At 44.6% G+C, this 18,081-nt stretch overlaps 1 protein-coding gene across 1 annotated transcript in view; it reads right to left on the bottom strand.

Annotated features, from left to right (window-relative positions):
* Nucleotides 1-834: 834 nt before the first annotated feature.
* LOC132818549 (calcium-activated chloride channel regulator 3A-1-like) overlaps nt 835-18,081 on the bottom strand; it is a 40,045-nt gene continuing 22,798 nt past the window's right edge. Inside the window, exons 7-14 of the mRNA XM_060829606.1 lie at nt 10,187-10,411; nt 9,922-10,099; nt 9,073-9,179; nt 8,765-8,986; nt 6,903-7,164; nt 5,396-5,563; nt 3,566-3,793; nt 835-1,849 (exon numbers count right to left, since the gene is read on the bottom strand). Of these exons, the coding sequence (XP_060685589.1) occupies nt 1,452-1,849; nt 3,566-3,793; nt 5,396-5,563; nt 6,903-7,164; nt 8,765-8,986; nt 9,073-9,179; nt 9,922-10,099; nt 10,187-10,411 (1,788 nt within the window). The 3' untranslated portion in view covers nt 835-1,451. The remainder of the gene's footprint in view (nt 1,850-3,565; nt 3,794-5,395; nt 5,564-6,902; nt 7,165-8,764; nt 8,987-9,072; nt 9,180-9,921; nt 10,100-10,186; nt 10,412-18,081) is intronic.

Below are 18,081 nucleotides of genomic sequence, written 5' to 3' on the forward strand. Positions count from 1 at the left end.
ACCCCACTTGCTATCCTTTTCTTTTGTTTGCAAAGCGGGAGGGCTCATATTATCCATTGGAGCTTTGGTTGCAGTCTCTGACATTTCAGTGTATCATCACTTGATTCAATTGTGGCTGGTGGTCATCAGTGACATTTCAGCTGGATCAGCCAGTCAGACCTCCCTGACCCCAACCCCCTTCCCCGTGCTCCTCTTCACTTTTCTCCCCTTATACATTTCCTCACTATCTCACTGACCAGACTCTCAGCCATTGAAACAAGAATCGAAGAATCGAGGATGCTGGAAGTCTGAAACAAAAATAGAAATTGCTGGAAATCCTCAGCAGGTCTTGCAACATCTGTGGAAAGAGAAACAACGTTAAGATTTCAGGTCCAGCAACCCTTCTTCAGGTTCCGAAACATGAACTCATGTTTATCTGCTGAAGTTCTCCAGCAATCTCTCTTTTAGTCTCAATCATCTAATCCCTCCATCCATCATTGTGTTTCCCTTTCGATTCATATTTCCATTTGTGATCCTTGTTGATGTATATATTAAAAGAGGCAGTTAGCTGCACATTGTTGTTATTGGTGATAGTAGTGTGGAAACTACTACTAGTTTTCAGAAAACTTTCTCTGTGAGAATCTACTTCAAATGATAATGTTGCTGTAAGGCCTTTTTTCAAGAGTTTCTTATTAATGGTGTCAGCCTCTCTAAGAAAACAACATTCTAATTGCAAGATATATTGTTTATTAAAGGAAAGAACAGAAATAATATTTTTTTAAATCAATTATACAGAATGGAAGAGCATGTAGAATTGCCTAAGTTCCAAAAAATAAGATACAAAGATGGATGATAACCAAAGCTTATGTCCCCTGGACTGTGTCTGTCATACCATTTCAGTTTAAAGCGAGAAACACAGAAAAAAGGAGCAGGAGTTGAATATTCATCCCTTCCAGTGTACTCCACCATTCAATGTGATCACAGCTAAACATCCCACTCATTACCTGTTCCCACTTTGCCCCATACTCTCTAGCCATGAGAACTCTATCTAACTCCCTGAAAACATTCAATGTTTTGATCAAAACTGCTTTCTTTGGTAGAGAATTCCACAGGCTGACTATGCTCTGGGTGAAGACATTTCTCTTTATTCCAGTCTTAAATGGCCCACTCTGTATCTTTGGACTGTGACCCTGGTTCTGGACTCCCTGGTTGTCAGGAACATCCTTCTTACATTTACCCAAGTAGCTTCTAATCTCTTCCAAGCCAATAATGAGGAAAGGTGCACCACAACATTGGTCAAAAAGCTGTGAAATCCCTGGAAAATAGCATGAATGTTGGAGATATACCATGGATATTCATGGATTACAACCCTTCAGCACCAAATCTTTATAACATACAGTGTAATCTAATTAAGTGTTTGAATAATTAGACCAATTAATTGCATCTCCCTGCTCATTCCGCCAGCAAGGATATTAAACTAATACAAAAGTTCTCCTTTTGCATTTTTGCTGAACCAGGCAATTGACAATCCCAATGAACAAACACACCAGAATTGCAACAACAATCACAATCCAAATCACCTTACATACACCACTGCCTTTTGGGTGCTCAACCAGAGGTGCAGGTACAAAGACATAAACCTTGGCCACATTAGACATTTCAGATGACTGTTCCTGTTTATCATAGGTGTAGAGAGCGAAGTAGAGCGTTGTCCCGTTTTGTAGTTTCGTGTTTTCGGCAACAAGTGTGAATGTTTCCCTTGAGCCAAATGGACGTGGATTCAAGTTGGTGAGGTTAACCAGGGCAGCTGCTGTGAAGTTGTCCCGTAGCTGGAGGAGGTGATAGCCCATTCTCATCTCATAGCGGGACGCTATGGAAAGGAGAAATGAAAGAAGAGAGAGAAGAAATTAATGTGTTCACATCTAAACTAAACAATGGTGACTTCTAAACCGAGGTAAAGGGTGGAACCTGGCTTAAACAACAGGGTCTTGGTATGTGGCAGGAGAGCAGGCCACAATCTTAAGCTCCTCAGGCATGTGACAGGCCTGTGGTGAGCCTGGATTGGGGAATGGTTTTTAAGATGATGGGGTGCGGTGAGCTGGAAAAAAATCCATCTACCAACAGCTGCCATCCAATTCATCCTTGTCCCTCAGTGCCATTGGGGAACCATTGGCTGCTGCTGGTACTGTATACACCTGAGGGCCAATGAAGGACCCAGGTAAGTGATGGCAAGAAGTGGGTTGCTGGATGTTGGGTTGCTGGGTGGGGGAGCTGGGGGATTAAACATCAAGCTGGGGGAGCGTGGAGTGCAATGGGAGGGGTGGCTGCCAGTGGACAGCACCTCCTCCATCATAAGCCCTTAATGCTGTGTTCATTTCAGTATTATTGAAAGACAGAAATTCTCTAGAAAGCTCCAAGCATGTACACTAGGCTTTGCTTATTGTGCCTTCTGCAATGGGGTCCCTCCTCCACCACTGGATTAATACTAGCAGCAGCAGAATGAAGCTGTAAGTGGATATTGCCCATTTAAGGGGCTCAAACAGTAGAATACCATCCTTGGGGAGCTTTACCATTCATGGGAAAACAGCAACTTGTTACATCATAACACAAACATCACAATTTATTGATCAAAGCAGAACACAAGCAGCCAATGTTACATACTAATTCCACCATTTCACCAAGTCTTAACGTAGTTCCTCTCTTCTTCTGGTGAGTGCATTTCATCTGTGTAGAATATCTCCACTGTTTGTCAGCATTCACCAACAATCTGTTCAATTCAGTCCCACTAAGGAAATATCTATATAAGTAGAGCCAAATTTAAATGCAGATTATAAGGTTAAAAGCAGGATTCTTGGCAGTGTGGAGGAGCAGAGAGGCCTTGGGGTCCATGTCCACAAATCTCTCAAAGTTGCCACCCAAGTTAATAGGGTTGTTAAGAAAACGTATGGTGTATTGGTTTTCATTAGCAGGGAGATTGAGTTTAACAGCCTTGAGGTTATGCTGCAGTTCTATAAAGCCCTGGTTAGATCATACTTGGAATATTGTGTTCAGTTCTGGTCGCCTCATTATAGGAAGAATGTGGAAGCTTTAGAGAGGGTGCAAAGGAGATTTACCAGGATGCTGTCTGGACTGGAGGGCATGTCCTATGAAGAAAGGTTGAGGGACCTAAGGTTTTTCTCATTGGAGCAAAGAACAATGAGAGGTGACTTGATAGAGGTGTTCAAGATGATGAGAGGCTTAGATAAAGTGGATAGCCAGAGATATTTTCCCAGGGTGGATTTGGCTAAAACATGGGGACATAATTTTAAGGTGATAGGAGGAAAGTTTAGGGGAGATGTCAGAGGTAGGTTCTTCACACAGAGAGTGGTGGGTGCATGGAATGCACTGTCAGCAGTGGTAGTAGAGTCAGATATATTTAGGGACATTTAAATGACTTTTGGATAGGCAAATGGTTGATAGGAGAATGTAGGGTATATTGGTTTGTTTGATCTTAGAGTAGGATAAAAGGTCAGCACATCAAGGGTCAAAGGGTCTGTAGTGTGCTGTATTGTTCTATGCTCTAAGTGGCCAATGTTTAAGCAGTTACCTGCTCCTTCATCATAGTCCTCTCCTGGTGCAGTCCATTCCAACATAACTTTATTTTGAGTTAATGTTGCTTGTAGGTCTGTGATTTTACACGGTGGAATGTCAACATTGAGTGTTCCTTCAGTAACTGAAATGGCTCCTCCTGATTTGACCCTGTTGAAATCTCCTATGTCAGCGTCAAGATCATCCACATTGACTGAAGGTTTTGGTGGATTTGGTTGAATAATGCCTATGTGAAAAGGAAGACATTTATATCCTAATTAGACCGAGACCACAAAGTCTGAATTAGCACAAGTCGTTTTAGGATATCCTTCATGAAACATTAACTCTGTTTCCCTCTACGCAGATGTGGCCAGCGCAGCTGTATTTCACTTGCACCATCGCTTTTTATTCCAAAGATTCAACACCTTCTCACTGATGAAATTTGGCTTCATCTCAATCTGAAATGGTCAACAACATATCATCAATGATGCATACTTATGGATTTCCTGAGCAGGGAAACTATGTGCCCAGCACCAATGCTCTCAAGCAGCATGATTTGATGCCTTAACAATTAAGCCTACATTTTTAACATTCAACCCTGCATTCAAGCTCTGAGTGGCTTTGAGGCAATGTCTGCACCCAGATGCCTGCAAGTAAACCTACCATATGGTGCCCATATGGTGGGGTGTTCTGCCTACTTTTGGGTTAACACCAGTAGTGGTGGGGCATGGATTTACCAGGCTGGAAGTAGGAAGATGGTAATAGGAAGCCCAATTGTCTCCCTCCCACCTGTGTAGTTACCCTCCTGGCATTTTGGCTATTAAATTAAAACACTGTTTAAAAGATATGCAACAATAGAAGGCAATATTATCACAGCAAGGCGGGAGTAAATAAACTATCAGTTGTATCTCCCCTCACCTCTTATCCATCATGAGAGGTATGGATAGGGTGTATGGACAGGGTGAATGCACTCTTTTTCCCAGAGTTGGGGAATCAAGGACTGGAGGGCATCAGTTTAAGGTTAGATGGGAAAGAATAAAAGGGAACGTGAGGGGCAACTTTTTTACACAGAGGGTGGTACCCATATGGAATAAGCTGCCAGTGGACGTGGTTAAGGTGGGTACATTAACAACATTTAATAGGCTTTTAAAAAATTTATTGGATGAGGGCATCACTGGCCAGGGCAGCACTTATTATCCATCCCTGATTGCCCAGAGGGGAGTTAAGAGTCAACCCATTGCCGCTGGTCTGGAGTCACATGTAGGCCAGACAATGATGGCAGCTCCCTTCCGTGAAGGACATTAGTGAACCAGATGGGGTTTTCCAACAATTGACAATGAATGCACAGTTGTCATTAAATCCTTACTTCCAGGTTTTACTGAGCTTAGATTACATCATCTGCCGTGGCTGGATTTGAACCTGAGTCCCCAGAACATTAACCGAGTCTCTGGATTAACAGTCCAATGATAAAACCACTGGGCCATTGCCTCCCCATGCCATTTCGCCAAATACATGGATTGGAAAGGAAAGGGCCAAGTGCAGGGAATTAGCGTGGATGGACATTTTGGTCGGCATTCATAGTTTGGGTTGAAAGGCCTGTCTCTGTGCTGTAGGACTCTATGACTCTGTAATATCATTATTTCACTTTTCATGGGCTGTAAAGGCTGGGAGAACCTCTTTCAATGAATGCTACAAAACTTTAAGCATTATGTGAAGTAGCTTTCCAATCATAGATAGCATTCAAAGAATATGGAGAGCTCCCAACTCAATGGTTTACCACAACATAAAGCATACACCATTGCCATGGTATCCCTGTACATTCTGCTTTGCTGTTACCAAATGTTATTACCATTTTCTGTGTAGCCTGGTATGTAAAAGGAATGTCCTCCTGTTCGGATTGCTGTTTTTGTCTTCCCTTCCTCTCCCAGCACACGTACTTTAAAGATGTATCTTCCATATCCAGAATACTTAGAGAAATGCTTTGTGTAAATACCATCATTTTTGACAGTGTCAGCACCTAAAGGCAAGGAAAAGGTAAATAGCTGCAGACTGAGTGAAGCATGGAATAATTGCACAGTGTTTGGACTGGCACTGATATCACTGATGACAAGTGCAAAGTCAAATTGATCTAGGAATTCTAAGTTCAAATGTTTTGTGAATTGTTATAAATGTAACATATTGGTTTTTTTACATTGTTTATTGTTTTAAAAGAAACTTTGGGGGTTAAAAATTGATTTTGTGCTGCTTCTCAGGCACTGTGATTCATGAGCTGCTTGTTCCGAGTCTAGTGTAGATAGGAAACATTAACTTTCTGCTGCCATCGCGTGTACATGGTAGAAACTAACGTTCCCTGCATTGCTGGCTGTCACTGCATTCAAGAGTGTATTGAGCAGGGAAAAGGTGCTGAAGCCAGCCTTCTGTGGTGGAGGTGCAGAGGAGGAGAGACACCATGGATCTTGAGGGAATGGAGCCATGAGATCCTCAAGACCCATCCTTAGACAGGAGTAGGAGCAGGTAGCCAAGAAAGTCAATGCCTATTGTCTGAATCTGAAGAAAAAACAGGCAGCAGTTATTTTTTAAAATATATTCACTGCTAGGATGTGGGTGTCACTAGCTAGGCCAGCATTAATTGCCTGTCCCTAGTTTCACATGAGAATATGCTGGTGAGCTGCCTTCTTCCATTACTCGACATCCATGTGCTGAAGATCGACTTGCAATGTCATTAAGGAGGGAATTGCAGGATTTTGACCCAGTGACAGTAAAGGAACGATGATATATTTCCAAGTCAGGATGGTGAGTGGCTTGGAGGGGAACTTGCAGGGGGTGGTGTTCCCATGTATCTGCTGCCCTTGTCCTTCTTGATGGAAGTGGCCATAGTTTGGAAGGTGCTGTCTCAGGATCTTTGGTGAATTTTTGCAATGTATCTTGTAGATAGTTCACACTGCTTTTATTAATTGCCAGTGGTGGAGGGAATGGATGCTTGTGGACAAGGTGCCAATCAAGTAGGGATTGCTTTGTCCTGAATGGTGTTGAGTGTTGTTTAACATGGAGGAGCATTGAGCCATCAGTTGAGGGCTGGGGGTTGGGGGGTTGGTATGTAGCAAATTGGAAGGAGCGTTTCTTGCCCATGTTTTATCTGATGTCATGAGCACTGATGGGGTCCGGAGTCAATGTGCTTAATGCACATATTCCCTGTGACCACTGCTGTTGAGTGCAGGAGCAGTCAACAGGGCCATCAGAGGTTACTCTGTAATATATTCTATGCTCTCAAAGTTATAATTACATACATCTAAATTTCAGGTACTGACAGTTGTAAATATATATTCTACTTTATTGAGTCACATCATCAATCTTACTCAGGCCATTATCACAAAGTTGTTGTTCGATTGGAGGGCCAGTGGGTCGTTCAGTAATAACTGTCACATTTGCGAACAGGACAGGCGAGAATCCTTGACTGACTTGTACGTAAATTGTCCAATGACCTTCCAAATCCTTTTCACTGATGTGCACATGGACCGTCACCGGGGGAGCTTTCTCATCTGCTGCTCGGGATGTCACTGAGATAGTTATAACCTGTTCAATGCCAGAATTCCGGATACCATAATTCCAATGTCCTGTCTGGAATTCAAATATTCATTTTCAATGGCTGGATAAATAAGACATCTTGGAAGATCTCAGTGCTTTCGCTAACTTTGTCTTTAGAATATCGGCTCAAATTTATCTGAGACAGTTTTTCTTTGAGTATAAAAGATTCAGGTTGATTTAATGGTGTGTTTATGGCGAGTAAAGGATTTTGTCGCCTTCATTGGAAACATCCAGACAAGGGGCATAACTCTAAGATTGGCAATTCTGGTCTCCCTCCTATCAGAAAGATTTTGTGAAACTTGGAAGGGTTCAGGAAAATGTTGCCAGGGTTGGAGGGTTTGAGCTATAGGAACAGGCTGAATAGAATGGGGCCAATTTCCCTGGAGCATGGGAAGCTGAAGCGTGACCTCATAGAGGTCTATGAAATCATGAGGGCCATGGATCGGGTAAATAGATAAGGTCTTTTCCCTGGAGTGGGGAAGTCCAGAATTAGAGGGCATAGGTTTAAGGTGAGAGGAGAAAATGTAAAAGCGACCTAAAGTGCAACTTTTTCACATAGAGGGTAATGTGTAAGGAATGAGCTGCCAGAGGAAGTAATGTAGGCTGAATCAATTACAATATTTAAAGGGGTATATGAATAGGAAGGGTTTAGAGGGATATGGGCCAACTGCTGACAAAGGAGACTAGATTTGTTTAGGATATCTGGTTGGCATGAATGAGTTGGACTGAAGGGTCTGTTTCCATGCTGTACATCTCTATGCCTCTATGACTCTGTTATGGATCAATTGTAAAGGGCTGAAGCTAGGAATCACACAAGGACTAACTGAAATTTAGAATTTTGCTGCTTAAATATTAAATATTTCCACATTGAGAACAATGACTATTCAAAGGCAAATATGTCAAGGGGTTTGGTACCAAACTGAGTACATCGATTTAAGATACAAATCGGCCATGGTCTCACTGAATGACAGAAGTCATTTAAGGGACTGTCTTGTCTTTCTTACATGACAGTGAGGCACCATTGATCAAATTGTGTACACTCAGGAACAGGAGAATTAAGAACATCAACTCTACCCTGTCATTTGACCAGATCACGGATGATCTTCTACCTCAATGCCATTGACCTGCACTATCTCCATATCTCTTAATGTCTTCAACATCTGGAAATTTACCAACCTCTGTCTTTAGCATACCCTACAGCACTTTAGAGTGTTTAATACTCTTTACTTGAAAATGTGTCAGCAAAATTGAGGTGAACTCAGGATTATCCTCGCTTATGATGCCTCCATGGGTTCCCAAGGCTCTCAATGGCATTGAATGACCCTAATACCCATGTCCTCACCAATGCATTGGAAACTGTATCATGCAGAAGGGATACATTTCAAATTGTAACATAGCCACTTTGTTTCATTCCATTTGTACTATGTGCTCAACTGACTAATGGCAGAGATTATGTAAAAGACTGATCTGCATAATGGACTCTTATGAAATAGACTCTTATGACATAATGAAATAGATGATGGTTGATAGTAAACAAGCTGCTTTCTAGTAACTGGAAAACTGGAAAACTGAAAAAGGGATACAATGTACACTGCAGACAATAAAGAGTTGAAGGAGATGTTTTGATCCCTACCTGTGCAGTTCCAGGAATGCTCAGACGAGCCGAATATGTTGTACTATCAATCTTAAAGTCATTGCTATTATATATCTTTCCACTGGGGTCATATACAAACATATCTGGTGTCTGCTTCTGCCATGTAATGACAAAACATGTGTCATTCCCAACTGTCTTGTCGACGAAAACTGTTCCATTCAACCAACTGTCTTCTTCAACTTTCGTTCCAAAATTTTCAAGCTGGGACCAAAGAAATGGATCTATTGAATCTAACGTTAAGTTAACACACAGATAATGAGAAAGTCACTATCTGAGGGAAAACTGACCTGAATTAACTGTTGACTAATGTCACCATTTCCAGATACTAATGATGAGAAGGCATCATTTAATCCAATTGCATTCACACTATCAGTGGCTGCAAACTGTCGACCCCCTAGAGAATGGAGAGGGTAAGAAAGTTATAAACATGGATCAAATACATGGTCAATGGACAATGCCAATTGAGACCTAAATGAAGGAGGAGGCATCAGAGATTTCTGCAATGTGACAGTAACTGCCAAAATTGTTTGGAATAAAACTATTGAATATGTGAACGTTGATATTCATCCTGTCAGATTAGCAGCTGTAATGTGGATGGGGTTGAGAGAGGAAGAATTAAAATGCCAGTGGTAGGCACCATGCTCCCATTGCCTGCAATAGTAGTAAGTAGCTTGGAGAATCAAGTATAGGAAAAAGTGTGGACTGCAAATGCTGCAGAGTCAGAGTGTGGTGCTGGAAAAGCACAGCAAATCAGGCAGAATCCGTGGAGCAGGATGGTTGACATTTCAGGCATAAGCCCTTCATCAGCTTATGCTTGAAATGTTGACTCTCCTACTCTTCGGAAGCTGCCTGACCGGCTGTGCTTTTCCAGTGTCACACAATTTCCTGTGAGCTGTGCTTGTGGATAGCACCAGGAATGAAGTACAACAACTTCTCATCAGAGTCTGCCCAGTAATTGGGATGCTCTCACTTGAAATTCCTTTGTCCAATATTTTCACTGAGGGGCCACCCAATTCATTTTAAACCTGTTAATACTTCCACCACAATAAAAGTTGGGAACAGAACTCAAAACAACAAGGCTTGCGGTTGTGTTCCTCTCCCAAGAATTCATGAGAAATTCTTTGTGTCCTTATTACCTGTCATTGCTGACATCTGTTCCAGCCCTGCGTCTGCCTTCGGTCCTAATGCTATCGTGTGGATAACTGCACCACTCTGTTCCACCTCCGAGAAACAACTGCTTATCCCACTGTCCTCCCCATCAGTCAGCAAAACAACTTCATCACCATTTGTAGCACTGTCATCACCACGAAGTACCTGCAACGCCGTGAAGTTATTGTCAACGTGGGAAAACTGAAATGTAAAATGAGTTACTAAAGTTTGCTGAAGCATTTCAGTTTCTACCTGAAAACCAGCCTGGACTCCTGCGCAGATATTTGTCCCCCCATCAGCTGTTGTAGGTAGCAATTGGACAAGTTGACGCCTCACACCTTCATTATCAATCATTTTCAAATGTGATTGAATAGCTGCAGCACTGTTAAAAGTGACAATTCCAACTTGTGATTTTGTTTCAATGATCTGAAGTAAGAATATCTCAGCTGCTTGTCGGAGTCTGTTAATACGATTCTCCTGTTGAATAAAATAAGACAATGTAATTTGCAGCTCACTGCCTTTTACCTGATTTATTTATAAATTAATTTTCATAAATCTTACTTTAAACGTAATTTAAAGTTATATTAAGCAGTCTGCTATGCCCGAGATTGTTTCAAGGTTTTTTTCTGTTGATTGTCTTGGCTGCATTAATTCAAGCAAATGTTTCCTTTTTACGCATGAGATGTGGGTGTCATTGGCAACAGCAGTATTTATTGCCCATCTCTAATTGCGTTTGAACTGAATGACTTGCTGGGCATTTCAAGGGGAGTTAAAGTCAACTACAGTCTCTGAGACTGGAGTTACATGTACGTCAGTTAACGTTGACAGATTTCCTTCCCTCAAGGGCATAGGTGAATCCATTGCTTATGATTGCCATTTGACTGGCTCTTAAGTCCCTATTTTTTGATCAAATTTAAATTTCTTCCAAAGCAGGATTTTGTAAAGAATTCATTTTTGTGGGATGTTAGCGTCGTTGGCTGGGCTAGCATTTACTGTCCCTTCCCAGTTGTCTTTGAGAAGATGGTGATGGTGAGCTGCCTTCTTGAACCACTGTGGGTTAACCCACAGTGCCTTGTGTGAGGGAATGCCAGGATTTTGACCCAGTCAAACTGAAGGAATTGCAATATATTTCCAAGTCAGGTGAGTGGCTTGGAGAGGGATTTGAAGGTGGTGCTATTTCCATATACCTGCTGCCGTTATCTTTCCAAATGGAAGTGGGTGTGGGTTTGGAAGGTACTGTCTGAGGATCTTTGGTGAATTTTTGCAATGCATCTTGCTACTTCGCCTCAGTGGTGGAGGGAGTGGATGCTTGTGGATGTAGTGCCAATTATGCATCCTGTTTTATCCTGAATGGTGTAGAGCTTCTTGAGTGTTGTTGGGGCAGCACTCTTCCAGGCCAGTGGGGAGCATTACATCACCTGACTTGTGCCTTGTAGGTGATGGACAGGCTTGGGAGAGGGGGGGGGGGGGGGTGCAGAGGGTGAATTACTCATCACATATTCCTAGCTTCTGACCTGCTTTAATAGTCACTGTGTTTATATAGTAAGTCCAGTGAGTTTCTCATCAGTGGTAGCCCCCAGGATATTGTCATTGGGGGATTCAGCAATGGTAACAACATTGAATGTCAAGGGGAAATGTTTAGATTGTGTCTTATTGTTGCTGGTCGCAGTCTGGCATTTGCGTGGTCTGAATGTTACTTGCCATTTGGCAGGTTAAAAACAATGACTGCAGATACTGGAAACCAGATTCTGGATGAGTGGTGCTGGAAGAGCACAGCAGTTCAGGCAGCATCCGAGGAGCAGTAAAATCGATGTTTCGGGCCAAAGCCCTTCTTTGGGAATAAAGGCAGAGAGCCTGAAGCGTTGAGAGATAAGCTAGAGGAGGGTGTGCGTGGGGAGAAAGTAGCATAGATTACAATAGGCGAGTGGGGGAGGGGATGAAGATGATAGGTCCATGTCCTCGGCAGAGTGAGAGGGGGAGTTGAAATGTTGGGCCACAGGGCAGTGTGGTTGATTGGTGTGTGTGTCCCGGAGATGTTCCCTAAAGCGCTCTGCTAGGAAGTGTCCAGTCTCCCCAATGTAGAGGAGACTGCATCGGGAGCAACGGATACAATAAATGATATTAGTGGATGTGCAGGTAAAACTTTGATGGATGTGGAAGGCTCCTGTAGGGCCTTGGACAGAGGTGAGGAAGGAGGTGTGGGCGCAGGTTTTACAGTTCCTGTGGTGGCAGAGGAAGGTGCCAGGATGGGAGGGTGGGTTGTAGGGAAGCGTGGACCTGACCAGGTAGTCACAGAGGGAACGGTCTTTGCGGAAGGTGGAAAGGGGTGGGGAGGGAAATGTATCCCTGGTGGTGAGGTCTTTTTGGAGGTGGCGGAAATGTTGGTGGATGATTTGGTTTATGCGAAGGTTGGTAGGGTGGACGGTGAGCACCAGGGGCGTTCTGTCCTTGTTACGGTTGGAGGGGTGGGGTCTGAGGGTGGAGGTGCGGGATGTGGACGAGATGCGTTGTAGGGCATCTTTAACCACGTGGGAAGGGAAATTGCGGTCTCTAAGGAGGCCATCTGGTGTGTTCTGTGGTGGAACTGGTCCTCCTGGGAGTAGATACGGCGGAGGCGGAGGAATTGGGAATACGGGATGGCAATTTTGCAAGAGGTAGGGTGGGAAGAGGTGTAATCCAGGTAGCTGTGGGAGTCGTTGGGTTTATAAAAGATGTCAGTGTCAAGTCGGTCGTCATAAATGGAGATGGAGTGGTCCAGGAAGGGGGGAGAGATGTTAGAGATGGTCCAGGTAAATTTAAGGTCAGGGTGGAATGTGTTGGTGAAGTTGATGAATTGCTCAACTCCTCGCAGGAGCACAAGGTGGTGCCAATGCAGCCATCAATGTAGCAGAGGAAGAGGTGGGGAGTGGTGCCAGTGTAATAATGGAAGATCGACTGTTCTATGTAGCCAACAAAGAGACAGGCATAGCTGGGGCCCATACGTGTGCCCATGGCTACCCCTTTGGTCTGGAGGAAGTGGGAGGATTCGATGGAGAAATTGTTAAGGGTGAGGACCAGTTCGGCCAAACGAACGGGAGTGTCGGTGGAAGGGTACTGTTGGGGACGTTGGGAGAGGAAACAACGGAGGGCTTGGAGGCCCTGGTCATGGCGGATGGAGGTGTAGAGGGATTGGATATCCATAGTGAAGATGAGGCATTGGGGGCTGGGGATATGGAAATCTTGGAGGAGATGGAGGGTGTGGGTGGTGTCTCAAACGTATGTGGGGAGATCCTGGACTGTGGGATAGGACAGTGTCAAGGTAGGTGGAGATGAGTTCAGTGGGGCAGGAGCATGCCGAGACAATGGATCGGCCAGGGTGGTCAGGCTTGTGTATCTTGGGAAGGAGGTAGAACTGGGCAGTGCGGGGTTCCTGGACTATGAAGTTGGAAGCTGTGGGTGGGAGATCTTGTGAGGTGATGAGGTTCTGTACGGTCTGGGAGATGATGGTTTGGTAATGGGGGGGGGTGGGGTCATGGACAAAGGGGCGGTAGGAAGAGGTGTCCTCGAGTTGGCATTTGGCTTCAGCGGTGTAGAGGTCAGTGTGCCAGACTACCACCATGCTCCCTTTATCCGCTGGCTTGATGGTGAGGTTGGGATTGGAGCAGAGGGTTTGTAGAGCTGCACGTTGTGAGGGTGAGAGGTTGGAGTGGGGGAGAGGGGTAGACAGGTTGAGACGGTTAATGTTCCGGCGGTAGTTGGGAATGAAGAGGTCGAAGGCTGGTAATAGGCCAGCATGGGGTGTCAGGTGGATGCAGTGTGTTGGAGGTGGGCGAGGCGTTCCTTGGAAGGTGGGCGGGAGTCCTGATTGTGAAAGTAAGCTCTGAGGTGGAGGCAGCGGAAGAAGTGTTCGACGTCACGACGTGTATTAAATTCATTGATGCGTGGACGGAAGGGGATGAAGGTGAATCCTTTGTTGAGGACTGATCGTTCGTCCTCAGTGAGGGGAAGCTCTGGAGGGATGGTGAAAACTCGGCAGGACTGGGAGCTAGGATCTGCTGTGGGTGTGGAGCTGGGAGTGGGGGAGGAGTCAGTAACTGGAGTGGGTGTGATGATGGGGGGAATGGGGGTGGAGTCATGAGCAGGGGTGGTGTTCCCCTCAGGGTTCTGGGGGTTGGGGATAGTGACAGTGGGGTCTGTGGGGGGCGTGTCAGCAGAATGCAGGTGAGTGGTGTTGGTGGGGGCGGAAGTGGTGGCAGACATGGCAGTAGGGGTGGCGGACGTCACTGAGCGTGTGACATCAGCGATGATGTGGGGGGCGGAAGTGATGCCATGTGTGGTGCATGAAGAATTGTGAGGCACAGAAGTGGTTGTGGGAGTGGCCACGATGGGGGCGGAAGTGACATCATCAATCAGCGTGGGAGTGGCAGCTGCACCAGCCGCATGGTTCATGGTGTATAAGTAGTTCCAGAGGCTGGGGGAATCTTCTGGAATGTTTGACGAGCGCTGGTTTTGGAGGTGGGTAGATAAAAGTTTTCCAAGTAGTTCCAGAGGCCAGCCTAAGCCTGGACGTTGTTCAGATCTTGTTGCATTTCAACATGGACTGCTTCTGTGTCTGAAGAGTTGCAAATGGTGCTGAGCTTATGGTGAACATTGTGCAATCATTGGCGAACATCCCCACCTCTGACCTTATGTTGGAAGCAAGACCATTGATGAAGCAGCTGACGATGGTTGGGCCTGGGTCACCAGTTTGAGGAACTCCTGGAGGGATGTCCTGGAGCTGAGATGACTGACTTCCAACAACAGCAACAACCTTCCTATAAGCCAGGTATGACTTCAACTGCACAGAGTTTGCCTCTATATTCCCATTGATTTCAGTTTAACGAGGGCTTCTTGATGCCATACTAGTTCAAATACAGCTTTGATGTCAAAACTTGCCACTCTCACCTCACCCCATTTCAGCTCTTTTGTCCATGTTTGAACCAAACCTGTAAGTAGGTCAGGAGCTGAGTGACACTGTTGGAACAGAAACTGGGCATCACTAAGCAGGTTATTGCTGAGCAGGTGCTGCTTGATAGCACTATTGATGACCCTTTCTATCACTTGACTGATGATCGAGAGTGGACCGATGGGATGGTATTGTCTTGCTTTTTATGTGCAGGACATAACTGGAATATGTTTCACATTGTTGGATCAATGCCAGTGTTGGAACTGTGCTAGAAGAGCTTGGCTAAGGGAGCAGCAAGTTCTGGAGCAGAATTCAGTACCATTGCAGGAATGTTGTCTGGGCCCATAGCATTTGAAGTATCCAGTGTCTCCAATCATTTTTTCAAATCATGTGGAGTGAATGGAATTGGCTGAACACTGCTATCTGTGATGCTGGGGACCACTGGAGGAGGCTGAGATGGATGATCCACTCAACTCTCTCGCGGAAGCTTGCTTTAATCTTACCTTTTGCACTGATGTGTTGTGGTCTTACTTCATTGAGGATGGGGATATTTGTGGAGCCTCCTCACCCAATGAGTTGTTTAATTGCCCACTACCAATAATGACTGGTTGTGGCAGGACTGCAGAGCTTTGGTCTGATCCATTGGCTTTGGGATTATTTAGCTCTGTCTATCACTTGTTGCTCAATGTTTATGGTATACAAATAGTCCTGTTTGATAGTTTAACCAGGTTGACACTGCTTTATATGCCTGGGGTTGCTCCTGGCATGCCGTCCTGCAAACTCCACTGAACCAGGGTTTATCACCTAGCTTGACAATACTGATTCAGTCGGGGATACAGAGTTATAGAGTCATATAGCTGTACAGTATGGAAACAGACCCATCCACCCAACTTGTCCATGCTGACCCAGATCATCCCAAACTAATCTAATCCCATTTGCCAGGATTTGGTCCACATCCTTCTAATCTCTTCTTTATTTATATGCCTGTCCAAATGTCTGTTTAATGTTGCAATTGTACAAGCCTTCTCCACTTCTTTTGGCAGCTCATTCCATACAGGCAGCATCCTCTGCATGAAAACATTGCCCCTTAGGTCCCTTATAAATCTTTCCTCTCTTATCTTAAACCTATGTTTTGGATTCCACTACCCCAGGGAAAAGACCTTGGTTATTTACTCAATTTCTGCCCTTCATGATTTTATAAACTTTTATAAGATCATCCCTCAACCTCTAACGCTCTAGGGAAAGCAGACCCAGTCTATTCAGCCTCTCCCTATAGCTCAAACCATCCAATCCTGGCAACATCCTTGTAAATATTTTTTGAACCCTTTCAAGTTTTACAACGTCCTTTCTTTAGCACAAATCCAGAATTGCACACAATATTCCAAAAGTGACCTAACCAACATCCTGTCCAGCTACAACATGACCCCCCCAACAGCTACAATCAATGTACTGACCAATAAAGGCAAGCATACCATACACCTTCTTCACTATCCCATCTACCTGTGACTGTCACACTCCAAGGTCTCTTTGTTCAACCACACTCCCCAGGACCTTACCATTAAATGTACAAGTCCTGCCCTTATTTGCTTTTCCAAAATGCAGCACCTCACATTAATCTCAACTAAACTCCATCATCCACTCCTTGGCTTGTTAGTCAGTCTGATCAAGATCCCATTGTACTCTGAGGTAACCTTCTTTGCTGTCCATTGTATCTCCAATTTTGCAAACGTACTAATCATCCTCCCATGTTCATATTCAAATCATTTATAGAAATGACGAGAAGCAGTGGACCCAGCACTGATCCTTGTGGCACACTTCTGGGCACAGGCCTCAAGTCTGAAATGCAACCCTATCGCACAACCCTCTGTCTTCAACCTCTGAGCCAGTTCTTTATCCAAATGGTTAGTCCTCTCTCTATTCTGTGTGATCTAACCTTGCTAACCAGTCTACAATGAGAAACCTTGTCAAACGTCTTACTGAAGCCTATATAGATTATGTCCACTGCTCTGCTCTTATCAATCCTCTTCAAAAAAACTCAATCAAGTTAGTGACAGATGATTCCGCTGCACAAAGCCATGTTGACTATCCCTAATCATTCCTTGACTTTCTAAATACATGGAAGTCCTGTCCATCAGGATGCCCGCCAACAACTTGCTCACCATTGATGTTAGGTTCACCTTTCCCTGGTATTTCCTTACCACTTATCTTAAAGAGTGGCACCTTCTTAGCCATCCTCAAGTCTTGTGGCACCTCACCTATGCCGAGCCATGAGTTTGCAAGTTGTGCTGGAGACAATTCTGCTGCTATTGATGGTAACAGTGCCTCATGAATCCCTCGTCTTGAGTTGGTAGACCTGTCCAAAATCTAGGAGAAAGTAAGGACTGCATTCCTGATGAAGGACCTATGCTCAGTCAATTCTCCTGCTCCTCGGATGCTGCCTAACCTTCTGTGCTTTTCTAGCACCACACTCTCTGTCTGAAATCTGTCTCATGTAGCACAGTGTTAGTGCCATGCAACATGATGGAGGTTATTCTCAATGTGAAGTCGGGACTTTTGTCTCCACAAGGATCATGAAGTGCTCACTCTTACTGATTCAGTAATGAACAGATGCATCTGCGCAGCCAGCAAATTGGTAAAATTGAGGTCAAGTAATGGTTTTTCCCTCTTGTTGGATCCCTCATCACTGCTGCTGACACAATCTAGCAGCTATGTCCTTTAAGATCCGACCAGTTCAAATCAGTACTGCTGGTGGACAGAGAAATCCCTCACCCAGAATACATTTTGTGTCCTTGCCTTTCCCAATGCTTCCTCCAATTGTTGTTCAACATGTAGGAGTATCAACTCATTAGCCGATGGAGGGTGGTATGTGGTGATCAGCAGAAGGTTTCCTTGCCTATCTTTAATCTGAAGCCATGAGATCTCATGGGGTCCGGAGTCAATGTCGACAACTCCCAGGGCAACCCCTTCTGGATTGTTTACCCACTATGCCACCACCACTGCTGGGTCTGTCCTGTCAGTGATACAGGACACATCCAGGGAGGGGGATGGTGATGTCTAGGAAATAGTCTGTAAGGTATGAATCCATGAGGATGACTATGTCAGGCTGTTGCTTGATTAACCTTCGAGATACGTCTCTCAATTTGGCACTAGCCCCAGATGTTAATGAGGAGGACTTTGTAGGGTCAGCTGGGTTGTTTCTCCCATTGTCATTTCCAGTGCCTAG

The sequence above is a fragment of the Hemiscyllium ocellatum genome, chromosome 9, assembly GCF_020745735.1.
Source record: "Hemiscyllium ocellatum isolate sHemOce1 chromosome 9, sHemOce1.pat.X.cur, whole genome shotgun sequence".
Lineage (NCBI taxonomy): Eukaryota > Metazoa > Chordata > Chondrichthyes > Orectolobiformes > Hemiscylliidae > Hemiscyllium > Hemiscyllium ocellatum.